This window comes from Hemiscyllium ocellatum, chromosome 19 (genome assembly GCF_020745735.1).
Source record: "Hemiscyllium ocellatum isolate sHemOce1 chromosome 19, sHemOce1.pat.X.cur, whole genome shotgun sequence".
NCBI classification, from domain to species: Eukaryota; Metazoa; Chordata; class Chondrichthyes; order Orectolobiformes; family Hemiscylliidae; genus Hemiscyllium; species Hemiscyllium ocellatum.
This window is the reverse complement of record NC_083419.1, coordinates 4237487-4256062: the sequence shown is the minus strand read 5'-3', so window position 1 is coordinate 4256062 and position 18576 is coordinate 4237487. Positions and strand designations below refer to the sequence as shown.

At 38.4% G+C, this 18576-nt stretch overlaps 1 protein-coding gene across 4 annotated transcripts in view; it reads right to left on the bottom strand.

The window, feature by feature from the left end:
* gnptab (N-acetylglucosamine-1-phosphate transferase subunits alpha and beta) overlaps positions 1–18576 on the bottom strand; it is an 86034-nt gene that overhangs the window by 28711 nt on the left and 38747 nt on the right. For all 4 annotated transcript variants that reach the window (XM_060839599.1, XM_060839598.1, XM_060839600.1 and 1 more), the window contains 7 exons: positions 14775–14936; positions 13461–13640; positions 12541–12711; positions 12115–12238; positions 5739–5933; positions 1216–2381; positions 195–394 (listed from right to left, as the gene is read on the bottom strand). In XM_060839599.1, coding sequence (XP_060695582.1) covers positions 195–394; positions 1216–2381; positions 5739–5933; positions 12115–12238; positions 12541–12711; positions 13461–13640; positions 14775–14936 — 2198 coding nt within the window. The remainder of the gene's footprint in view (positions 1–194; positions 395–1215; positions 2382–5738; positions 5934–12114; positions 12239–12540; positions 12712–13460; positions 13641–14774; positions 14937–18576) is intronic.

Sequence of the window (18576 nt, the reverse complement as noted above, 5' to 3'; positions counted from 1 at the left end):
GCATTCTAAAACCATACATTCCAGTATGTTTTCACCAACACCATTTGCTATATTTTGAACATGTTTTTATCACATCTCTAATTAAAGTCAAGGCATGCTGTAAATGAAAATTAGGGATCTATTAAAAATAGTTATTTTCTGTAATTTCTATATTAAAACTGACTTTGAAAGCTAGAAAATTATCAGTATCTCACATAGCCTGAAGATCATCCATGATAATCCGGTCAATCATATGAGGCATATGGGCAGGAACTTTTCTAGAAGCAAATCCAAACTTAGTATTAAGAAGTTTATTTACATAGCGCAGTGAATCTGCAAATGTGTCTCTAAGTTTTCTTCCCACGTGCTTACTGTCAGTGTGGTATGCAAGTGCTTTTTTCAGTTTTGCATCCTCCTGAAGTAAAACAAAATGACTCGTGTAAGGTACGGAGGCTCAATGTTTAGGTGCACAACATTTTCAAGTGAAACTGATTTCTAGATATAAAATATGCATTATTCAAAGGAAATATTCATCAAAAGATTGCATTATTTGGTACAAAAGTCACTTATTGACAGCATAGCCTTAGAGTTCAGTCCAACATGAAGCAAAATCAATGAAAATTTTTGCAACCGATATTCTGATTAAATCTGAATTACATCGACGGATCAAAACGGGGGAGAAGTTGAAGGAGGGGCTAGAGAATTAACCATTCTATATTTCTACTCAGGAATGTCAGAGTATATATAACATACACAGTCAAGCTCTCTACACACTGCTTCAACAGTGGGACTTCTCTTCAACCTTGCAAAAGCCAACCATATGACAGCATTTATGTAGGGCCTCCATCATAGAAAAACATCCCAGGGTCAGAGAAGTATAATCAAAATTAAATGATGCATAAAGCAAATGAAAATCTTAAGAAAAGTTATGAAAGGTATGATCAAATGGTATGGTATAGGCCTGGCAGGTTGCAAATAATATGCTCCTATTGACACAAATGAGACTTTGTGCGATACAAAATATTAAAATGAATTCCCTCAAAATTGGCTTTCTTGTTTAAATATATGCAGCGTTAACAATATTTTGCTGTGATAAACTAAAGAATACTTGATACCAGTTGAACAAGTTTCACCATAAAATATTACAAACGCTTAAAATTACGTCAATACAAGCCCCACTCATTTCGCAACTTTATACTATGCAAATGGGGGAATACATTTTTATGTATGACTTACTTCTACTAGATCCTGGAAATAACCTTGCTTTTCCCAAGGTAAAAAGCCAACATCACTCCCAGTGTAATACTGCAGCTTTCTATTGACATTTCCTGGGCTGCTTTTCATTTCTGTATTTGCAGTGTCAGGATCAGCTTCTCTTAGGAATCTTTGCTCTCGGGGCTTGAAGTTCTTTTCTATTGCCCTCACATTCTGATCTTGTTTTAACTTGCTGCTATCATTTGGAATAAGGATATTAAGTATTTTCTGTGATGTCATAGGTCTGACGTCAGCTTTTTGGAGTTCTGGTGCATTTTTAGAAGGGCTTTTTAATAGATTGTTTATTTTCATTGAAAGCAAGGAATTTAGAGTCACTTGATCACTGGCTTGTTCATTTCTTCCAACCTGCCCATTGTCAATTTGTTTTTCTGTTAGGTGATTCTTAGCATCATCACCTTCAATATGTCCTTCACCAGCAACTTCTCTTTCCAACAAGCCTACATTCTTTCCCAAAGCAATATGTTTTGGATGTTGGACAATATATTTATTACCATTTTGTTGTGAAAAATGTGCAAGCTTTCTGAATGGTTCCAAAATCAACACCTTCGTTCGATTGTACCCTTTAATTGTGATATCACCACTTTCTAGTTTTGTATCCAATTCTTTCAATTCTTTCTGAACATCAACAGGCAGTAGAGATGTGTTAATAAACTGAAGATCCATTAGAAGACTGATATTCAATTCATCTAAAGTCCTTTCGCGGATTTTGGGAAATTGTAGCTCTTCAGCAATATCTTTGAATTGAATTTCCATTTCTAGTGGTGCTTCAGTGTAATTTATAGTCTTTTCTTGCTTCTTTGAATTGACAGTTTGGTTTGATTTCTGATCTTCTCTGGTATCAGCTTCTACAGTGAAGTGCATTTTAAACTCCTTGTCATTTTTATCCAGCAAAGTCAAATTGAAATGGATTGTAGTTGCATTCATTCCTCCGTGCATGATCAAGTGAATAGTCTTCCATTTGTTAGCCACAGATGCATGGCGAACTACAACATTATCAGTAAACGATGCCTCTGTAATTTTATTTGCCAAGGCCCCAAAACGGAAAAAAGGCAAGGCCTCACCTTTCGGAAGCACGTAATGAGTCTGATTAAGGTGAAGATTTACATCATACATCTGGTCAAAGTGTTCTGTGGATGAAGTAGGTGCAACAAACAAAGTTAATAACAAGGATATTAAAATAAAATAACCATATAAAAGTAGTGGTTGAGAACCAAGTTCACAATTCAGGATCAGTTCCATTTTGGCGGACCATCAAAATTTTGTTTCTTCACCCATTTCACAGCCATCAAAATAAATTCAAATCAAATGCACATTTTGAGACAAATGGAAAACATCTTCACAAAAAACTTACAATTCAAAGAAAAATAAAACTGCTAGGAACAAATTCAATTTGAAATCTAATAAGTGCTTACAACTGTTTTCAAACATCAACGTTAAAAGTTGACATGAGTAACTTTTATTTAGTTTCTTCATAAATGACTGGAGTTCAGAAATCTCGAGTATTATTCCCTCTGAGCTGCATGGCACGTAGGAAACTAGGCCATAATTTGCAATGCAGGAAACAGGTTGTGCACAAACAACATTTTAAAATGCACAGCAGTCATAAAGGGGCTGCATAGTGCAATAAACAGGCTGTGCACTAAGTAAACTCAGAGCGAACATAGCTAAATTTACAACTGAAGCCTTTATTTCTTTCAAACCCATGGTGTCTCTGCAGAGCTGTCTCGTCATATCTATGCACGAATGTGGGTGCTTGAGATTAAGGAGTTTGCTTCTGCAGAGCAGCTTAGTTGATAACCAGTTTTACCACTTGCCCAAAGAATACACTTATTTATTCAAATCATGACTCCAACTCATTTATTAAAACAGTTATTTTTGATTTTATTGAAGGAATCTGGTGAAAGCCTCTTTAGTTCCAGATGACAGTAATAAAGAGAAACAAATTGACCATATTGATGATTAAATAAAACATTGACACTTCTAGTACAGTTCATGATGCAATAAATGCATTTCTATCAGAGTCATAAATATCAGAATCTTGCTTTTATCATACTTGTTACAGTAATATTAATTATTTACAAACTGCAACATCTTCAATAAATGTTTATTCAATAGTGGCAACAGATACTCAAAACCTACGAGCAAACAGGGCTAAGACCCAATCCATATAGTAATTATCAAATATTAGCAAGCAAGAAAAAATATTTGAGCCATTAAGAGGAGATATTTTTAAAAATTTCTCATTTGTTTATAACTAGAAACTGTTGTAAAACAAAATTTACACAAAGGTTGTCAATGTACTGAAGTAAAAATCTTCTAGGAGAAAGTGAGGACTGCAGATGCTGGAGATCAAAGCTGAAAATGTGTTGCTGGAAAAGCGCAGGTCAGGCAGCATCCAAGGAACAGGAGAATCGACGTTTTGGGCAGGGCTCATGCCCGAAACGTCGATTCTCCTGCTCCTTGGATGCTGCCTGACCTGCTGCGCTTTTCCAGCAACACGTTTTCAGCAATGTGCATAGGTATACCATTGTACTTAAAGGACAGGAAATAGTCATTCAACCTAACAAGTCAGTCCTATGCCACATTGCCCCTTCTTCAATAGACATAATAAGTATATCTTTCTATGCATTTGTTCCTCATCTGTTTATCTTGCTTCTCCTAACAACTGCATGCATTATTATTTTTACCCAGAGATTAGTGAGAATCTGGAACTACCACATAGACTGGGTGAAGCGGTTTCTCCTAAATTCCCTTTAGGGTTTATTTATTCGTGACTATCTTCCATTTGTAGCATCTAGTTCAGGTATCTCATGCAAGTGGAAATATTTCCACTGTGCTGACCCAAACAAAATTTTCACAATGCCAAAAGCCTCTATTAGGCAATTCGTCAGTCTTCATTCTTCCAAACAAAAAGTGAACCGGCAGCATGGTCAATCTTTCTTGATATGTATAACCTATAAGCTCTCACATCATTCTAAAACCTCATCACGATTCTAACATTTTGCGACATGTATAGATCAAAACTGTTCACAGCACTTCCAGGTCTGGTCTGATCAAGGATCTACACAAGTCTGTTCACCTCCACACATTTTCAGTTTTACACCTCCAGAAATAAACCCCAGTACTTCTAGAAAGTAATGCTCTTTACTAAGATCATAATGATCCATTTCTCCACCTTACTTCAAAATGCCCCAAGCAAATGTACCCTCCTTCCTCTTCTCACCAAAAATGCATCATGTCATAAATATCTACATTGACATTTATTTGCCATACACATTCAGCAAGTTTATTAATGTCTTCCTTTATTTTGCTGTAGTGCTGCTTTGTAATTAACTCTCCAATTTGATGCAAATTACAAATTCTGAAAATTCCAAAATTGAGACAAAATTGTTTCAGTAAATAGTGAATAGCAAACCTAGCAATAATCCTCATGGAAGGTCACTCTTCAACATCTACCAGCCTGAGTAACTTCTTTTAACCACTGCATCCACTATTCTGGAGCCACCATTTAAGAAAAATCCTAGGATATTAGGACAGGGAATTTGTTGACATTTAATCCTATTAATTTCTACAATTCTTTATTAACATATTCTTTTAAGATCCCCATTGTTTACTGACCCTTGGTTCCCCACTATATCTTTTGTTTGTGGGAAGAGCAGTAAATCAGGAGATGGAAGAGAGAGGAATTTAGAGAAATTATGATCACAAGGGAAGCAGCAGTAAGCAAACTGAAGAAATTGCAACTGACAAGTCTCCAGACATGGATGTGATGCACCCTAAGGTTATTAATGAGATAGTAATTGCTGTTAATTTTCCAAAGTTCAATTTTGGAAATACTCCAGACTGGACATTATCAATTACAAAGCCTCTATTCAAGAAGGGAGGATGTCAGAAAATAAGGCAGTTAGCTTCTGTCATGGGGAAGGTGTTAAATTTGTTCATTAAAGTAATTATAGCCATGCACTTTGAAAGTCTAAAGGCAACCAGGCAATTCAACATGGTTTTATCAAAGGCAAATCACATTTAACTCCAGGCCCATAGCTTATCATGCCTGTCATTTTAAATGAAATTATCATTGGCCACAGATGATAGCTTTGAAAGCCATGTCCACAACTTGGGAAAAATAAATAAAAATTAAATCTGATGTTGATGTTCCTGATAATTCCAGAAACAATACCCATTTCAATATGTAAGTTATTATCAAACCTGCCACTAGCCTATTCCTGATATTTTTTGTTTTCAAAAAGATTGCAATAAAGTTATTAAACTGGCTCATTGTTTCGCTCTCCAAGAAATACTTTATATTTTCAGAATAAATTTTGCTTATTAATCCGCGTTTTCTGTACTTGCAAAATATTTCTTGGAGAGCGAAACAATAAGCCAGTTTAATAACTTTGTTGCAATCTTTGTTGGATTTATTCTGAAAATATAAAGTGTATACTAAAGGCATTAATAGATATCATATAATTGTAGTGCACACTTACCTTCCCCACAATCACCAGCATCAAATCCACATGATAAGACATTACAAGCTTGATCACAAAACTTGTCAGCCAGCCAGGAGTTGGCACAACCTTGGTTGCAATATGTTACTCCAGGGAGCCCTGCAGCAAACTGCCAGGCCTGTACATTCAGCACTCCTCCGGCACCACCACCACCACGAGAACCTGCAGTGTTACCTGCAAATAAAGCTATCCTATTTAGTAATCTGGTTAAACTGAGAAGTAGTTCAACAACTTTATTTAAGCATCCTTCAATTAGTAAAAATATCCCAAAATACCTCATAGCATGCTATCAAACAAAACTTGACACCAAGTTACTTTAGGAGATATGAGGACAAATAATCAAAAACTCAGTCAAACTGGTGGGATTCATGGACCATCTTAAAAGGAGTAAAAAGAGATTGTATGCTTAAGGCCCAAAAAATGGTGGTTAACAGTGAAGGATTAAAAAAAAGGATGTATCTGAGGCTCAATTTAGAAGAGGAGACAGATCTAGAGGGCTGAGAGATTTGCATGGATTACAGAGATAGGAAGGGAAAGTAGTCATCGAAGGATTATACTGAATTAGCACCTTTAATGTAGTAAAGCCTCCAAAGAGGTTTCAAAGACTAAATAAAACCCATTCATTTCTATTAGGTCTTTTGTTGATAATAATCAGAGGTGGCCAGCAGAGGTGGTAGAGGCAGGCACAGTAGATTCATTTAAGATGCGTCTGGACAGGTGCAGGAGTAGGTGGGGAGCAGAGGGATACAGATGCTTAGGAATTGACCAACAGGTTTAGACAGTACATTTGGATCAGCTCAAGCTTGGAGGGTCAAAGGGCCTGTTCCTGGGCTGTAAATTTTCTTTGTTCTTTGTCCCTTATCATTAAAGAGTCCATTTAAAATATAACCTTTATTATCTAAAGACACAAAGATGTGTTACAGCATAGCTTATTTTTGAAATCCACAGCTAAACTGGCAATGCGGCTTCCAGAGTGAGCATGTCAGATGATTTCTACCTCCTCCCTAAACATCCTCAAACTCAATTTCCCTGGCAGACCCATCCTTTCAGCTTGCTTCTGCCCCACTGAACTTGACTTTTTTTTCTCCCTTTGTTCAGTTTGCTCCCAAATGCATTTATGATTCCTCTAACACTATCTTCTATTCTATAATTTCCAGTTTCCTGGCTGCAGACACCACCTCTTCACCATGGGTGTGCAGTCCCTGTACATATCCATCCCCTTGAGGATGGTCTGACAGCTGTCCACTTCTTCCTTGAGAAAAGAGGCCTGAATGGTTCGCATCCTCCTTCACCTGGCTGAGCTCATCTCAACTTTGAACAACCCCTTTAACTTGGTGCATGTTCTCCAAGTCAAAGGGTGGCTATGAGTACCAGCAATGGACCCAGTTGTGCCTGTCACTGTCCAGTGTGTGGAACATTCCTTCAGTCCTACTCGGGAACTCTCCCACATTTTCACCAGTACATCAATGACATCAATCGTGCTGATTCTGGTCTGGAATTGGAAAAGTTAATTAGCTTTGCTCCAAATTCCATCCTTCTCTCACCTTCATCTGTCCATCTTGGGCTCTCCCCTTCCCTCCCATTAATGTCTCTGCTTCCATTTCTGGGGACAGACCGTCCACCAATATCCATTACAAGCACATCGACTCCCAGTTGCCTTGACTTCAGAGCCACAGGGCTTGCGACCTAGCCACCCATCCTAACGTTTACATCCTGGGACTGCAGGATTTTACAAGGAGTTTAACGCTTCAGAGTACAAACTGATTACAACATCCCTTTCCCTCAACCAACCACTGCAATTCATGTCGTGTTGGCTCTGCACTCAGCAAAGGTGACTTTTTCACTATTCAAATCCATCATGCACAGCTATTTCACATTTCAATCACTCCTTTATCACCATTAGCACTCCCTTTACATTTTTCTCTTAGCTCCCTCACAATCTGCCCCATTTTCTTCTCCTCCCTCTTTTTCTACAGCATCAAAAGTCATTTTCCAGCCTCGTTTAGTTCCAAAGAAAATAACTGAACTTGAAAGTGGTAGGACACATCCAGCAGAGATGACAGCACTATGGTGTACAGTCAGGTGAGAGCAGCCCGGGAAGTCCTCATCGTTGACTACAAACCCCGTGAAGTCTCATGGCACAAGGTCAAACACAGGCGAGGAAACTTCCTGCTCATTTCCACATAATGACCTTGTCTAAAGAGATGATTCAGTGCTCTTCCATGTTGAAAAACACTTGGAGGAAGCAAAAAAAAGCAAGAGAACCACATGTAGTCTAAGTGGGGGATTTCAATGTCCACTACCAACAGAGGCTTGGCAGAAGCACTACTGATTGAGCTGGTCAAATCATAAAAGACATTGCTGCTAGACTGGGTCTGTGGTAGATGAGAAGGGAACCAACAAGGGGGAAAAATATACTTCAGCCTCATCCTCACTCATTTACCTGATGCACGAGCATCTGTCCATGACCGTGTTGGTAAGAGTGACTGACCCCAGAGTCTTTATAGGGAAGAATGTGGGGGAGGAACAAAGAACAAAGAAAATTTACAGCCCAGAAACAGGTCATTTGGCCCTCCAAGCCTGAGCTGATCCAAATCTACTGTCTAAACCTGTCGCCCAATTCCTAAGTATCTTATCCCTCTGATCTCCACCTACTCATGCATCTGTCCAGACTCATCTTAAATGTATCTACCATGCCTGCCTCCACCACCTCTGTTGGCAACGCGTTCCAGACACCCACCACCCTCTGTGTGGAGTACTTGCCACGTGTATCCCCCCTTAAACTTTCTATCTCTCACCTTGAAACCGTGACCTCTCGTTATTGAATTCTTCACCCTGGTAAAAAGCTTGTCTCTATCCACACTGTCTATACCCTTCATGATTTTATAAACCTCAATCAGGTCCCCCCTCAATCTCCTTTCTTTCTAATGAGAACAAACCTAACCTACTCAACCTCTCTTCATAGCTAGCACCTTCCATATCAGGCCTCATCCTCGCAAATCTTCTCTGCACCCTCTCCAAAGCGTCCACACATCCTTTTGGTAATGTGGCGACCAGAACTGTACACAGTATTCTAAATGGAGCCAAACCAATGTCTTGTACAATTTTAACATGACTTGCCAACTCTTATACTCAATACCCCGTCCAATGAAGGCAAGCATACCATATGGCTTCTTGACCACTCTATCCACCTGTGCCGTAATCTTCAGGGTACAAGAGACCTGTATTCCCAGATCTCTCTGCTCACAACTTTTCCCAAGGCTCTTCCATTCATTGTATAATTCGCTCTAGAATTAGACTTGCCTAAATGTATCACCTCACATTTGTCTGGATTGAAATCCATCTGCCACTTTTCCACCCAACTCTCCAGTCTATCTATATCCTCTTGTATTCTTGACAGTCCCTTGTGCTTTCTGCCACTCCACCAATCTTCGTGTCATCTGCAAACTTGCTGATCATACCAACAGTGCCCTCTGCCAGATCACTTATGTATATTGCAAACAACAGCAGCCCCAATAGTGACCCCTGTGGAACACACTGGTCACCTCTCTCCACTTCAAGAAATTCCCTCCAACTATTACTCTCTGACTCCTGTTGCTCAACCAGTTCTTTATCCACCGAGCAAGTACACCCTACTCACCATGTGACTTCACTTTCTCCTATCGTCTACTATGGGGAACCTTATCATATGCCTTACTAAAGTCCATGTATATGACATCAAAACGCTTCCTTCATCTAACAACTTGGTCACTTCCTCAAAGAATTTTATTAAGTTGGTAAGGCACAATCTCCCCCACACAAAACCATGTTGGCCAGGGTTGACTGAACAAAAAACAGTACACTACAAGAACAGGCTCTTTGACCCAACGAGCCCGCACCAACATATGATATCTTTCTAAACTAAAAACGTCTGTCTTTACGTGGTCCATATCTCTCCACTCCCCATCTATTCATGTATCTAATGGGAAGAGGAGCCTAGGAAAGGAAGTCAATGCAGTAGCAATGACAGAAGTTTCTGAGGGTAATTCAGAAGGCATAGCAGAGACTCATTCTAAGAAAGAAGAAAATACTAAGGGGAGGATGAGGCCACCATGGCTGACAAAGGAAGCCGGGGCAGCATGTATCAAAAGAGAAAGCATACAATATGTTGAAGCTTAGTGGGAAGCCAGAAGATTGGGAAGCCATTAGGGTAATATTAGGGTAACATAGCTTGTAATATGAAAGAAGATTACAAGAGATTTTTAAGATATATAAAGATAAGACAGCAAGAGTGGATATTGAACTGCTGGAAAATGAGGCTGGAGTAGTAGTAATGGGGAACAAGACATGGTGGAGTAATTAAATCGTTACTTTGCATCAGTCTTCACAGCAAAAGATACCAGCAACGAACCAGAACTTCAAGACAGTCAGGGGGCAGAGGTGAGTGCCATCGCTAAGGTGGCGGTGCTGGGGAAGCTGAAAGGTCTGAAGATGCATAAATCACTCAGGCCCAATAGAGATCTAAAGGAGATAACAAAGGAGATTGTGGAGGCATATTATGGGTGACCTTTCAGGAATCACTGGAGTCAGGGAGGACCCTAGAAGATGGAAAATGACTAATAAGACATCCTGTTTAAGATAGGAGGGAGGCAGAAATTAGGAAACTATAATGGTAAGATTTTAGAGTACAGTATTAAGGATGAGACTGCATAGTACTTAGAAATGTAGGGCAAAATAGGGTTCAGTCAGCACAGCTTCTTCAAGAAGAGGTAATGCCTGACAAAAGCTGTTAGAATTCTTTGAGGTCATAAGTTAGCCAAATGAGTGCCAAGGAATGTGATCTATTTATATTTTCAGAAGGCCGTTGACAAGGTGCCACAAAGGAGGCACAAGATGGGCCATAGCATTAGGGGCAAGGTAATGGCATGGACTAAGGATTAGCTGACTGGTAGAAGGCAGAGAACAGGGATAAAGGGGTCTTTCTCAGGATGGCAGCTGGTGGGATCTGGAGGGATCAGTGTTGGGATCACAATTTTTCATATTATACATTAACGATCTGATCAAAGGAACTGAGGGTATTGTTGCTCAGTTTGCAGATGACACAAAGGCGGTGTGTCAAACATCTCTGAACAGACTGATTAGAAAATTTCTATCCTGAGGAATTCCTGCAGTGGTATCATGTGGCTGAGATAATTGATTGTCAACAACTACAACCATCTGCCTTTGTGCTTGGTATGCCTCCACCTTTTGTATCAGCCTGCCATGAAGGTCCTTATCAAAGGCCTTGCTAAGGCCTTTGGCCTCTCTCGACATAGAGAACATCTATTGCCTAGCCCTCACCAACCACCTTTGTCAATTCTTCAAAAAAGCTTAATCAAGGTTGTGAGACACAGCTCAAAACCATGCTGCCTATTGCTAATAAGTCCAAAGTTTTCCGAATATGAGTAAATTCTATCCCGAAAACCTTCATCAATTATTTCCTTTACCACTGACATAAGGCCTGTAATTTCCTGGGTTATCCCTGTTGTTTCTCTTAAACAAAGGAGAAACATTGCCTATTCTGCAGTTCTCTGGGATCTCTCCTGTGTTTAAAGAGCAATATTTCTTATTCCTATGGATTCTTATTTGCAATTGAACCCAAACTCCCAACTGTTAGCTGATAAGCAGCAGATTTAGAGAATGTCTTCATTTAATGTTAGTGATAAAATTACCATTGCAATGCATGCATACCAATGACAACGGTACACATACCATTTTGCTAAATTATACAAATTAAGCTTAATACATACATGGCAGACACTCATTGGATAATTAATGGAACACATTAAGCAAATTAAATAAATGATCTTGTGGCATAGTGATAGCATCACTGCCTCTAGGTCAAAAGGTCTGGGTCCAAATTCGATTCCAGAATGTAATGCCCATGAAGCCTTGTCAAAATACATCTAAACATCCTCTGGTTCTTTTCGCATTCACCTAAAATCTATTATCACCTCATTCTCCAATAATAACACTTTCTCTCTATCGACTAGATGTCTGGACCCTTCATAATTTTAAACACCTTTACGAAATCTCTTCTCACATTGAAGAAACAGTATGCCCAAATTTCCCTTCACTCCCCATCCAGCGAGTGTTCAGGTTTATACGTGAAGACTTACTGAGCAAAGACAAATTGTGATTCACTCCCTTTTGGTTAGCCTACATGTATAAATTGTGGCCTGCACTTGCAATTCAAATTGAAATCTCAGTGTATAACCCTATTATAGCACCCAGTTCTTGAAAATATATGACCCTTTCTAAACACTCATTGCCATTTTTTAATGAGCTACATGGAAGTGCAGAGGACACAAGAGAAAAGAACTGGTATTAAACTTACCAAGGCAATCACCTCCATCCCAATCACAGGCTGAATTATTACAAGCTTTATCACAGTAGCCATCTTTAATCCAGGACCCTGGACATCCATCAGCGCAATTTGGAACTGGCCACGTGAGATAAACCTAAAATTAACAATTAAATTACAATTTTAAAAAATTAAAATGAGTAGATGTGTCTCTGTAATTTAAGCCAAACAAGTTAAAAGTATTAGTAAATATAATTTGCCTCAATCTTATAAATTGTTAAATAAGCTGCACCAAAACGGTGTGTTTCCAAACAATGTAGAAGCAGATAATCTTGAATTTACCTAATTAATTAGTGCAACCAATACAACAGAATTATTGCTAGGTTTAAACTCGATAGCTGTGTAGCTTTGTTGCCAACAGTACACTTGTACAATTTCTAGTTTAAAAGAAGTGCTAACCTTTTGTCCATTAGAATGAGAGTAGAAATCATCAGGCCACACTTCCTTTCCAAACATTACATCATCATTTAGATAAATGAACTTTTGAGAAAGACCTGGTATTCGATGTAAGTGTGTTTCAATAGCTGGGGAACTGAATGTGGGCAAATGACTAACATTTCTGAAAATTTCCTAGGAGAAAATGGTTAAATGTGAAAAATATTTACAAAGATGGTTAACTGGACAAACAATCCTGCCTAACCTAATCTGTACTGTTCTAAACATGGTCCATGGTAAGCTCAAATTGGTTGCCAGTCAACAGACTCATCAAACAGAAATGGTACCTGGATAAAATGGGAAACAGGCGGATATAATTAAATGGACAAACGTGAAATGTCCGCAAGTATAATAAACAGAAACTAGTCTAATGTGCATTATTTTCACAGCAGAACTTTACAGAGATGATGGATAAATCACTGAAAGCAACAAGTGTATGTCACTTACAACAAGGGTGAGGAGGAAGGAAAGCCAAGTGAGATTTAACTTTACGTAAAGTGTAATGATGAACAAACGTACAAAAGTGGTGGATTTGATTGTCAGTTAAGAATTTGATGCAGAAAGATAAGCAATTTCATTGGATACACTCTTCCGGAATCTGGGATTAGACAGATAGATAGGAAGACCATTACAACCTTTCGTATTCCAGTGTTTCTAAGTCAGTGTTTATTCTAGCCTGCATGTAGCAGGAAAAGAAAACACTGGGATGTTTTAACTTATACTTTGTTAATTATTTTCTTATCTCCTTTCATCCTGTTGCTCATAGAAGCCCTACAGTATGGAAGCAGGATTGATATTTTTTCATAGCAACAGGATTACAGTTTTACCTTACTTGACAATGATAATCCAAAGTTGTTACACTAAATAAGTACAAACGAACTTGCCTGGTGTGTTACTATTGTAACACGAGGATTGTCCAAGTTTAACCAGGAAGGGATTTGACCATTTGTCACAATAAAGACGTGCCGAATCCAAGGTGCATATCTCTCCACAGAGCGCAAAGAATATCGTAGTTCTTCATTATCCTCGAACCGACTGGCCGAAATATCATCATCCTGCTTGGACTTGTGGAGAAGAGTGAAGCTGGTGATGAATGGACTTACTGTGTTACAAATATCAAGTGTTCGTAAACTTCAATAATTATTTTAGTAGAAAAAAACTACTGATACACAAAACAATTGTCCTTTAATAGCTTAAAATTTAACAATATCGTCATCTTTTTCATGTTCACTTACAACATTGCAAATTAATTTTAATGTTGTGCTAACAAAATATTTAATAAATCGACATTAAAAATTTATATATTCTTTGAAGAATGAACTGTCTTACAGATTAGCAAGTATGAGAAATACTTTTTAAGTTTTACAAGCGCACATGTTCCTTTTTAAAAACCTAAATCAAGCTACACAACAAATACGCATCAATACTTCAAAGCACAGATCATGCTGTATTCTACTTTTAATGAGGACGTCTCAATGTTGGGTCCTAAAACAGGAGGGAAACCCACTGGGGCAAAAAGTGGGACCAGGGCTGCTTACTGATAGTTAAGGACACCAATTAAGAGGCCCCTTGCAAGGGTGACCCTTCCTCAGAATTGAGATGGGGTCACCAAACCCAAAATGTTAACTCTGATTTCTCTCCACAGATACTGCCAGACCTGCTGAGCTTTTCCAGCAATTTCTATTTTTGTTTCTGATTTACAGCATCCATAGTCCCTTTAGCATTTATTTTATTATGCAAGTTGTGGTATGATATAAAGTAAGTATATACGAAGATATATGAACATCTCTCCACAGTTGCTGTTTAGTTTGTTGTGTTACTATAATTTATAGTTTTGATTTTTTGATTTCCAGCACCTACAATTGTGGTTCTCTCCCAGCATATGGTGTTCAAGCAAATTACTGATGATTCTAGAAGTTGTACTGAAAACAACAACTGCTGGAGAGACAGCAAGCTAATGTTTGGAGTCTGGATGATTTTTTAATCAGACTCTCCACAATATGGCATTTGGAGGCCATGTTACATTAGGTAAAATTGCTGTTTCACATTAAAAATTGAGTCACTCCACAAAAATGCAATTATACCAATATTGTGCTTAGTAAATAGACTAGATTAAATTATTCCATAAATCTTAATACAAATAAATACAATTGCACATATTGTATATATGCTGTTAAACAAATAACAGAAGAACTTACCTGACTGATAGTGCTGAGATCCCACAGTAAGTATACAGGACTAATTGTGATCTCTTTCCCTTCTATAGTCATGTTATTCTTAGGTTGTTTAGTTAGTTCCACAAAATCTTTGGGATCATTAAGTAGCAGTAACACAATACCAGTTTCAGAATACAACTGCAGCTGAAGAGGAAGAATTATATTGGTAAACTATCAAGGTAAATTAACTGCAAAAGTGATTATGATAGAACAGTCAACCAATAATAAAATGAAGTATTTCACAAACTTAAACATACGTTATTGTATTTGCTAGTCATAATGGATCTGGTGGGTGGAGAATAGCATCACAAGTCAAATGTAACATCAGATCCGTCAATATAATCTGCTAATTTTGCACAACACAAATAAAATCTGCATCAGGAGTGAAGCCTTTCATTTGCATCTATAAATCCATTAATTTTATTCTCCAACGCAGTTGGTTAAACAACCCAACCAAATTTAAGAATGAATCACAATTAAATATTAGGCAATAAAGTTACAAGTTCAAACCACCACCTAGAGACCATAGCTTTAAGGCGCAAGGGGAAAGATTCAAAATAGACATGAGAGGCAACTTTTTCACGCAGAGGGTGATGCTTGTATGTAAGAGGTACAACAATTAAAAGGCATCTGGATGAGTATATGAATAGGAAAGGTTTAGAGGGAGTTGGGCCAAATGCTGGCAAATGGGACTAGATCCGTTTAGGATATCTGGTCAGCATGGACGAGCTGGACCGAATGGTTTCTGTTTCTTGTGTAACTCAATGACTCTGTGAATGATTTCAATGGTGGTGAGTAGGGAAAGGATTCTTGTACACTGTGATAGCGCTCATGCCTATGAGCCAGAGGCCAGGGTTCAAGTTCCATCTGCATGTAATAACATCTCTGAACAGACTGAAAAAAGCTGGTGTGAAGGTTTGTTATAGTTAGCACCAAATCCCAGTAGGGAGTAAAATGTGATGGGGCTACTTCATTATTCAGTATCCTCCATAGCAACGTGTACACATAGACCAAATGTAAACAGGTGACTATTTCCCACTCACTTGATCCCACACCTCAATTGGCATGACAATGGTCAAGTGGTGACGTCACCAGGCTAGGACTTCAGAATTCCAAGTTAATGTTCTGGGGACATGGGTTTGAATTCTCACAATGGCAGACAATGAATATGAATTTAATTTTAAAACTCTAGAATATATAGGTAGTCTATTAACAACCATGCAACCTCTACTGATTGCTATAACAATCCATGAGGTTCACTAATGTCTTTGAGGAAAGGAGTTCAGCCATCTTACCTGGTTCTGTCTACATATGATTCCAGACCCACATAATGTGGTTGATCTTAACTGTCTTCTGGACAATTAGGGATGAGCCATAAATGCTGCATTAGTCAGCAATGAAACATCCCATGAATGAAGTTAAAAAGTTATGAGAACAATAGGCACATAAGGCAAGGTAAAGGATTAGCAAAGAAGGGAAAAGAAAATCACAGTTCAGGTGGATATTGTGTGAATGGGACCCTAAGAAGAAACCTACATCTTTAGCAGAGTAGAGGGAGACAGCAATCACAGAAAATCAAAACTGATGTGTTCAGAACACTTAATTTTATCAATGTATACCCAGATTGAAATCAGATGTATTGCTTGGCTATTTAGATTAGATTAGACTCCCTACAGTGCGGAAACAGGCCCTTCGGTCCAACAAGTCCACACCAACCCTCCGATGAGTAACCCACCTACCCTCTACTAATGCACTTATTATTATGGGCAATTTAGCATGGCCAATTCACCTAACCCACACATCTTTGGACTGTGGGAGGAAACCGGAGCATCTGGAGGAAACCCACGGAGACACGGGGAGAACTGGCAAACTCCACACAGACAGTTGCCTGAGGCTGGAATCGAACCAGAGTCCCTGGCGCTGCAAGACAGCAGTGCTAACCACTGAGCCACTGTGCCGCCCCAGAGAATGTCACAACATGTGTTTTGGAACGTGTAAAATACTGAACAAATAACTAAACAACTAAGTATCTTCAGGCCTTTGGTAAAGTTCCGGGAATTGAAACAGATGCAACACACAGTACCACCATTTTCAATTAAATTTTAATTCCATGGGCATTTTTAGCACCTGTGCTCAGGACAAAATGGGTTATTTCAATGATTTGAAATAATTGCCTTCAGCTAGCTACAAAACCTTTAAGAATAAAGGTATATATCTGCTTATAACTGAAGTGAAAATAACATTTCAAAGTATTAAACACAAAAGTACATTTTAAGACCATAAGACATAGGAGAGGAAGTAAGGCCATTCGGCCCATTCAGTCCACTCCGCCATCCAATCATGGCTGATGGGCATTTCAACTCCACTTACCCGCATTCCCCCCCGTAGCCCTTAATTCCTTGTGACATCAAGAATTTATCAATCTCTGCCTTGAAGACATTTAGCGTCCCGGCCTCCACTGCACTCTGCGGCAATGAATTCCACAGGCCCACCATTCTCTGGCTGAAGAAATGTCTCCGCATTTCTGTTCTGAATTTACCCCCTCTAATTCTAAGGCTGTGTCCACGGGTCCTAGTCTCCTCGCCTAACGGAAACAATTTCCTAGCATCCACCCTTTCCAAGCCATGTTTAATCTTATTTTCTTCAAACCTTAGCACTGGCGTTATCATACCCAAACAATAAACAACAAGGATATCAGTTCAGAATTATTATAGCAGTAAAGCATTACAGTTGAACATTTTCAGCCGATTGGTATGTTTATCTCTGATCTACAAGAATGTAAATCAAGATGAGCTAGGTCATTAGAAACATCATAGATCATTACTCATTTGACATTAGTTGTGGTGTTGCAATTTTGTCTGGGTGGTTCTCATTAAAGCAGGGATTATGTGTTTCGCAGGGGAGGTTAAATGAACAGGCACACTGGTGCTGCAAACTGCCAAAGTATTCAAGGTGAAAACTTAGTTTGATTACTGAACTGACCAATCAGCCAATATGTAGGAATGAGGCAGAAATCAAAGTACAGACGTTCTGTTTTTTTCTTTTAGGGAGAGAAGGAACAGAACAAATGTGACTGAAATGCAAACCAAATCAAAAATGTACACGCACAATAACAGCTAGTTTCATAGTTACAAATATGTCTGTTTAAAAAAGGGCAAGCATGTAATTTATTTTTCGATGGTACAAAACAGGATATAAATGCCCCTTACAAGAAAAACTAGACTCAGGATATTCATATACTTCATTCAAAATAAACCGGTTTTTGGTTTATAAAAAGTATTATTAGAATGTTTTTCAGGTGATGCTCTTTCCTCAAAGAATGAACATCTGACAGACAACATGAAAAATCATTATATGGAAAAATAATCAAACAACAAATTATCAACATGACTAAACACTGAAAAAATATTAAGCCTATAAACAACTCGGAATATATTCACTGGCTCAAGCTCAAGTTTACTGGTAAATTCTTGAACAGAATAAGCCATCAGCACCATCTTCAGTACAATTTAGAATGTTATTCTAAAAATATTTATTTAGCTAAGGGCTAAAGATTGACCACGAGCATGGAGGCTTTTCAAGGAAAGAGATTAATAGTTAGAACAATTGAAAAACAACCCTCCCAGCAGCAACTGATTGATGCACTGCCAAACTGTTTTGAATGTCCAAGAAGTCATTCTGTTATGCAGCTGCCAGCAGTGTGAACTGAACCATGTCACAGAATATACTGACACTATTGCAATCAAATTATTTTCAATGACCTTACATCATCCTTTTTGCTAGA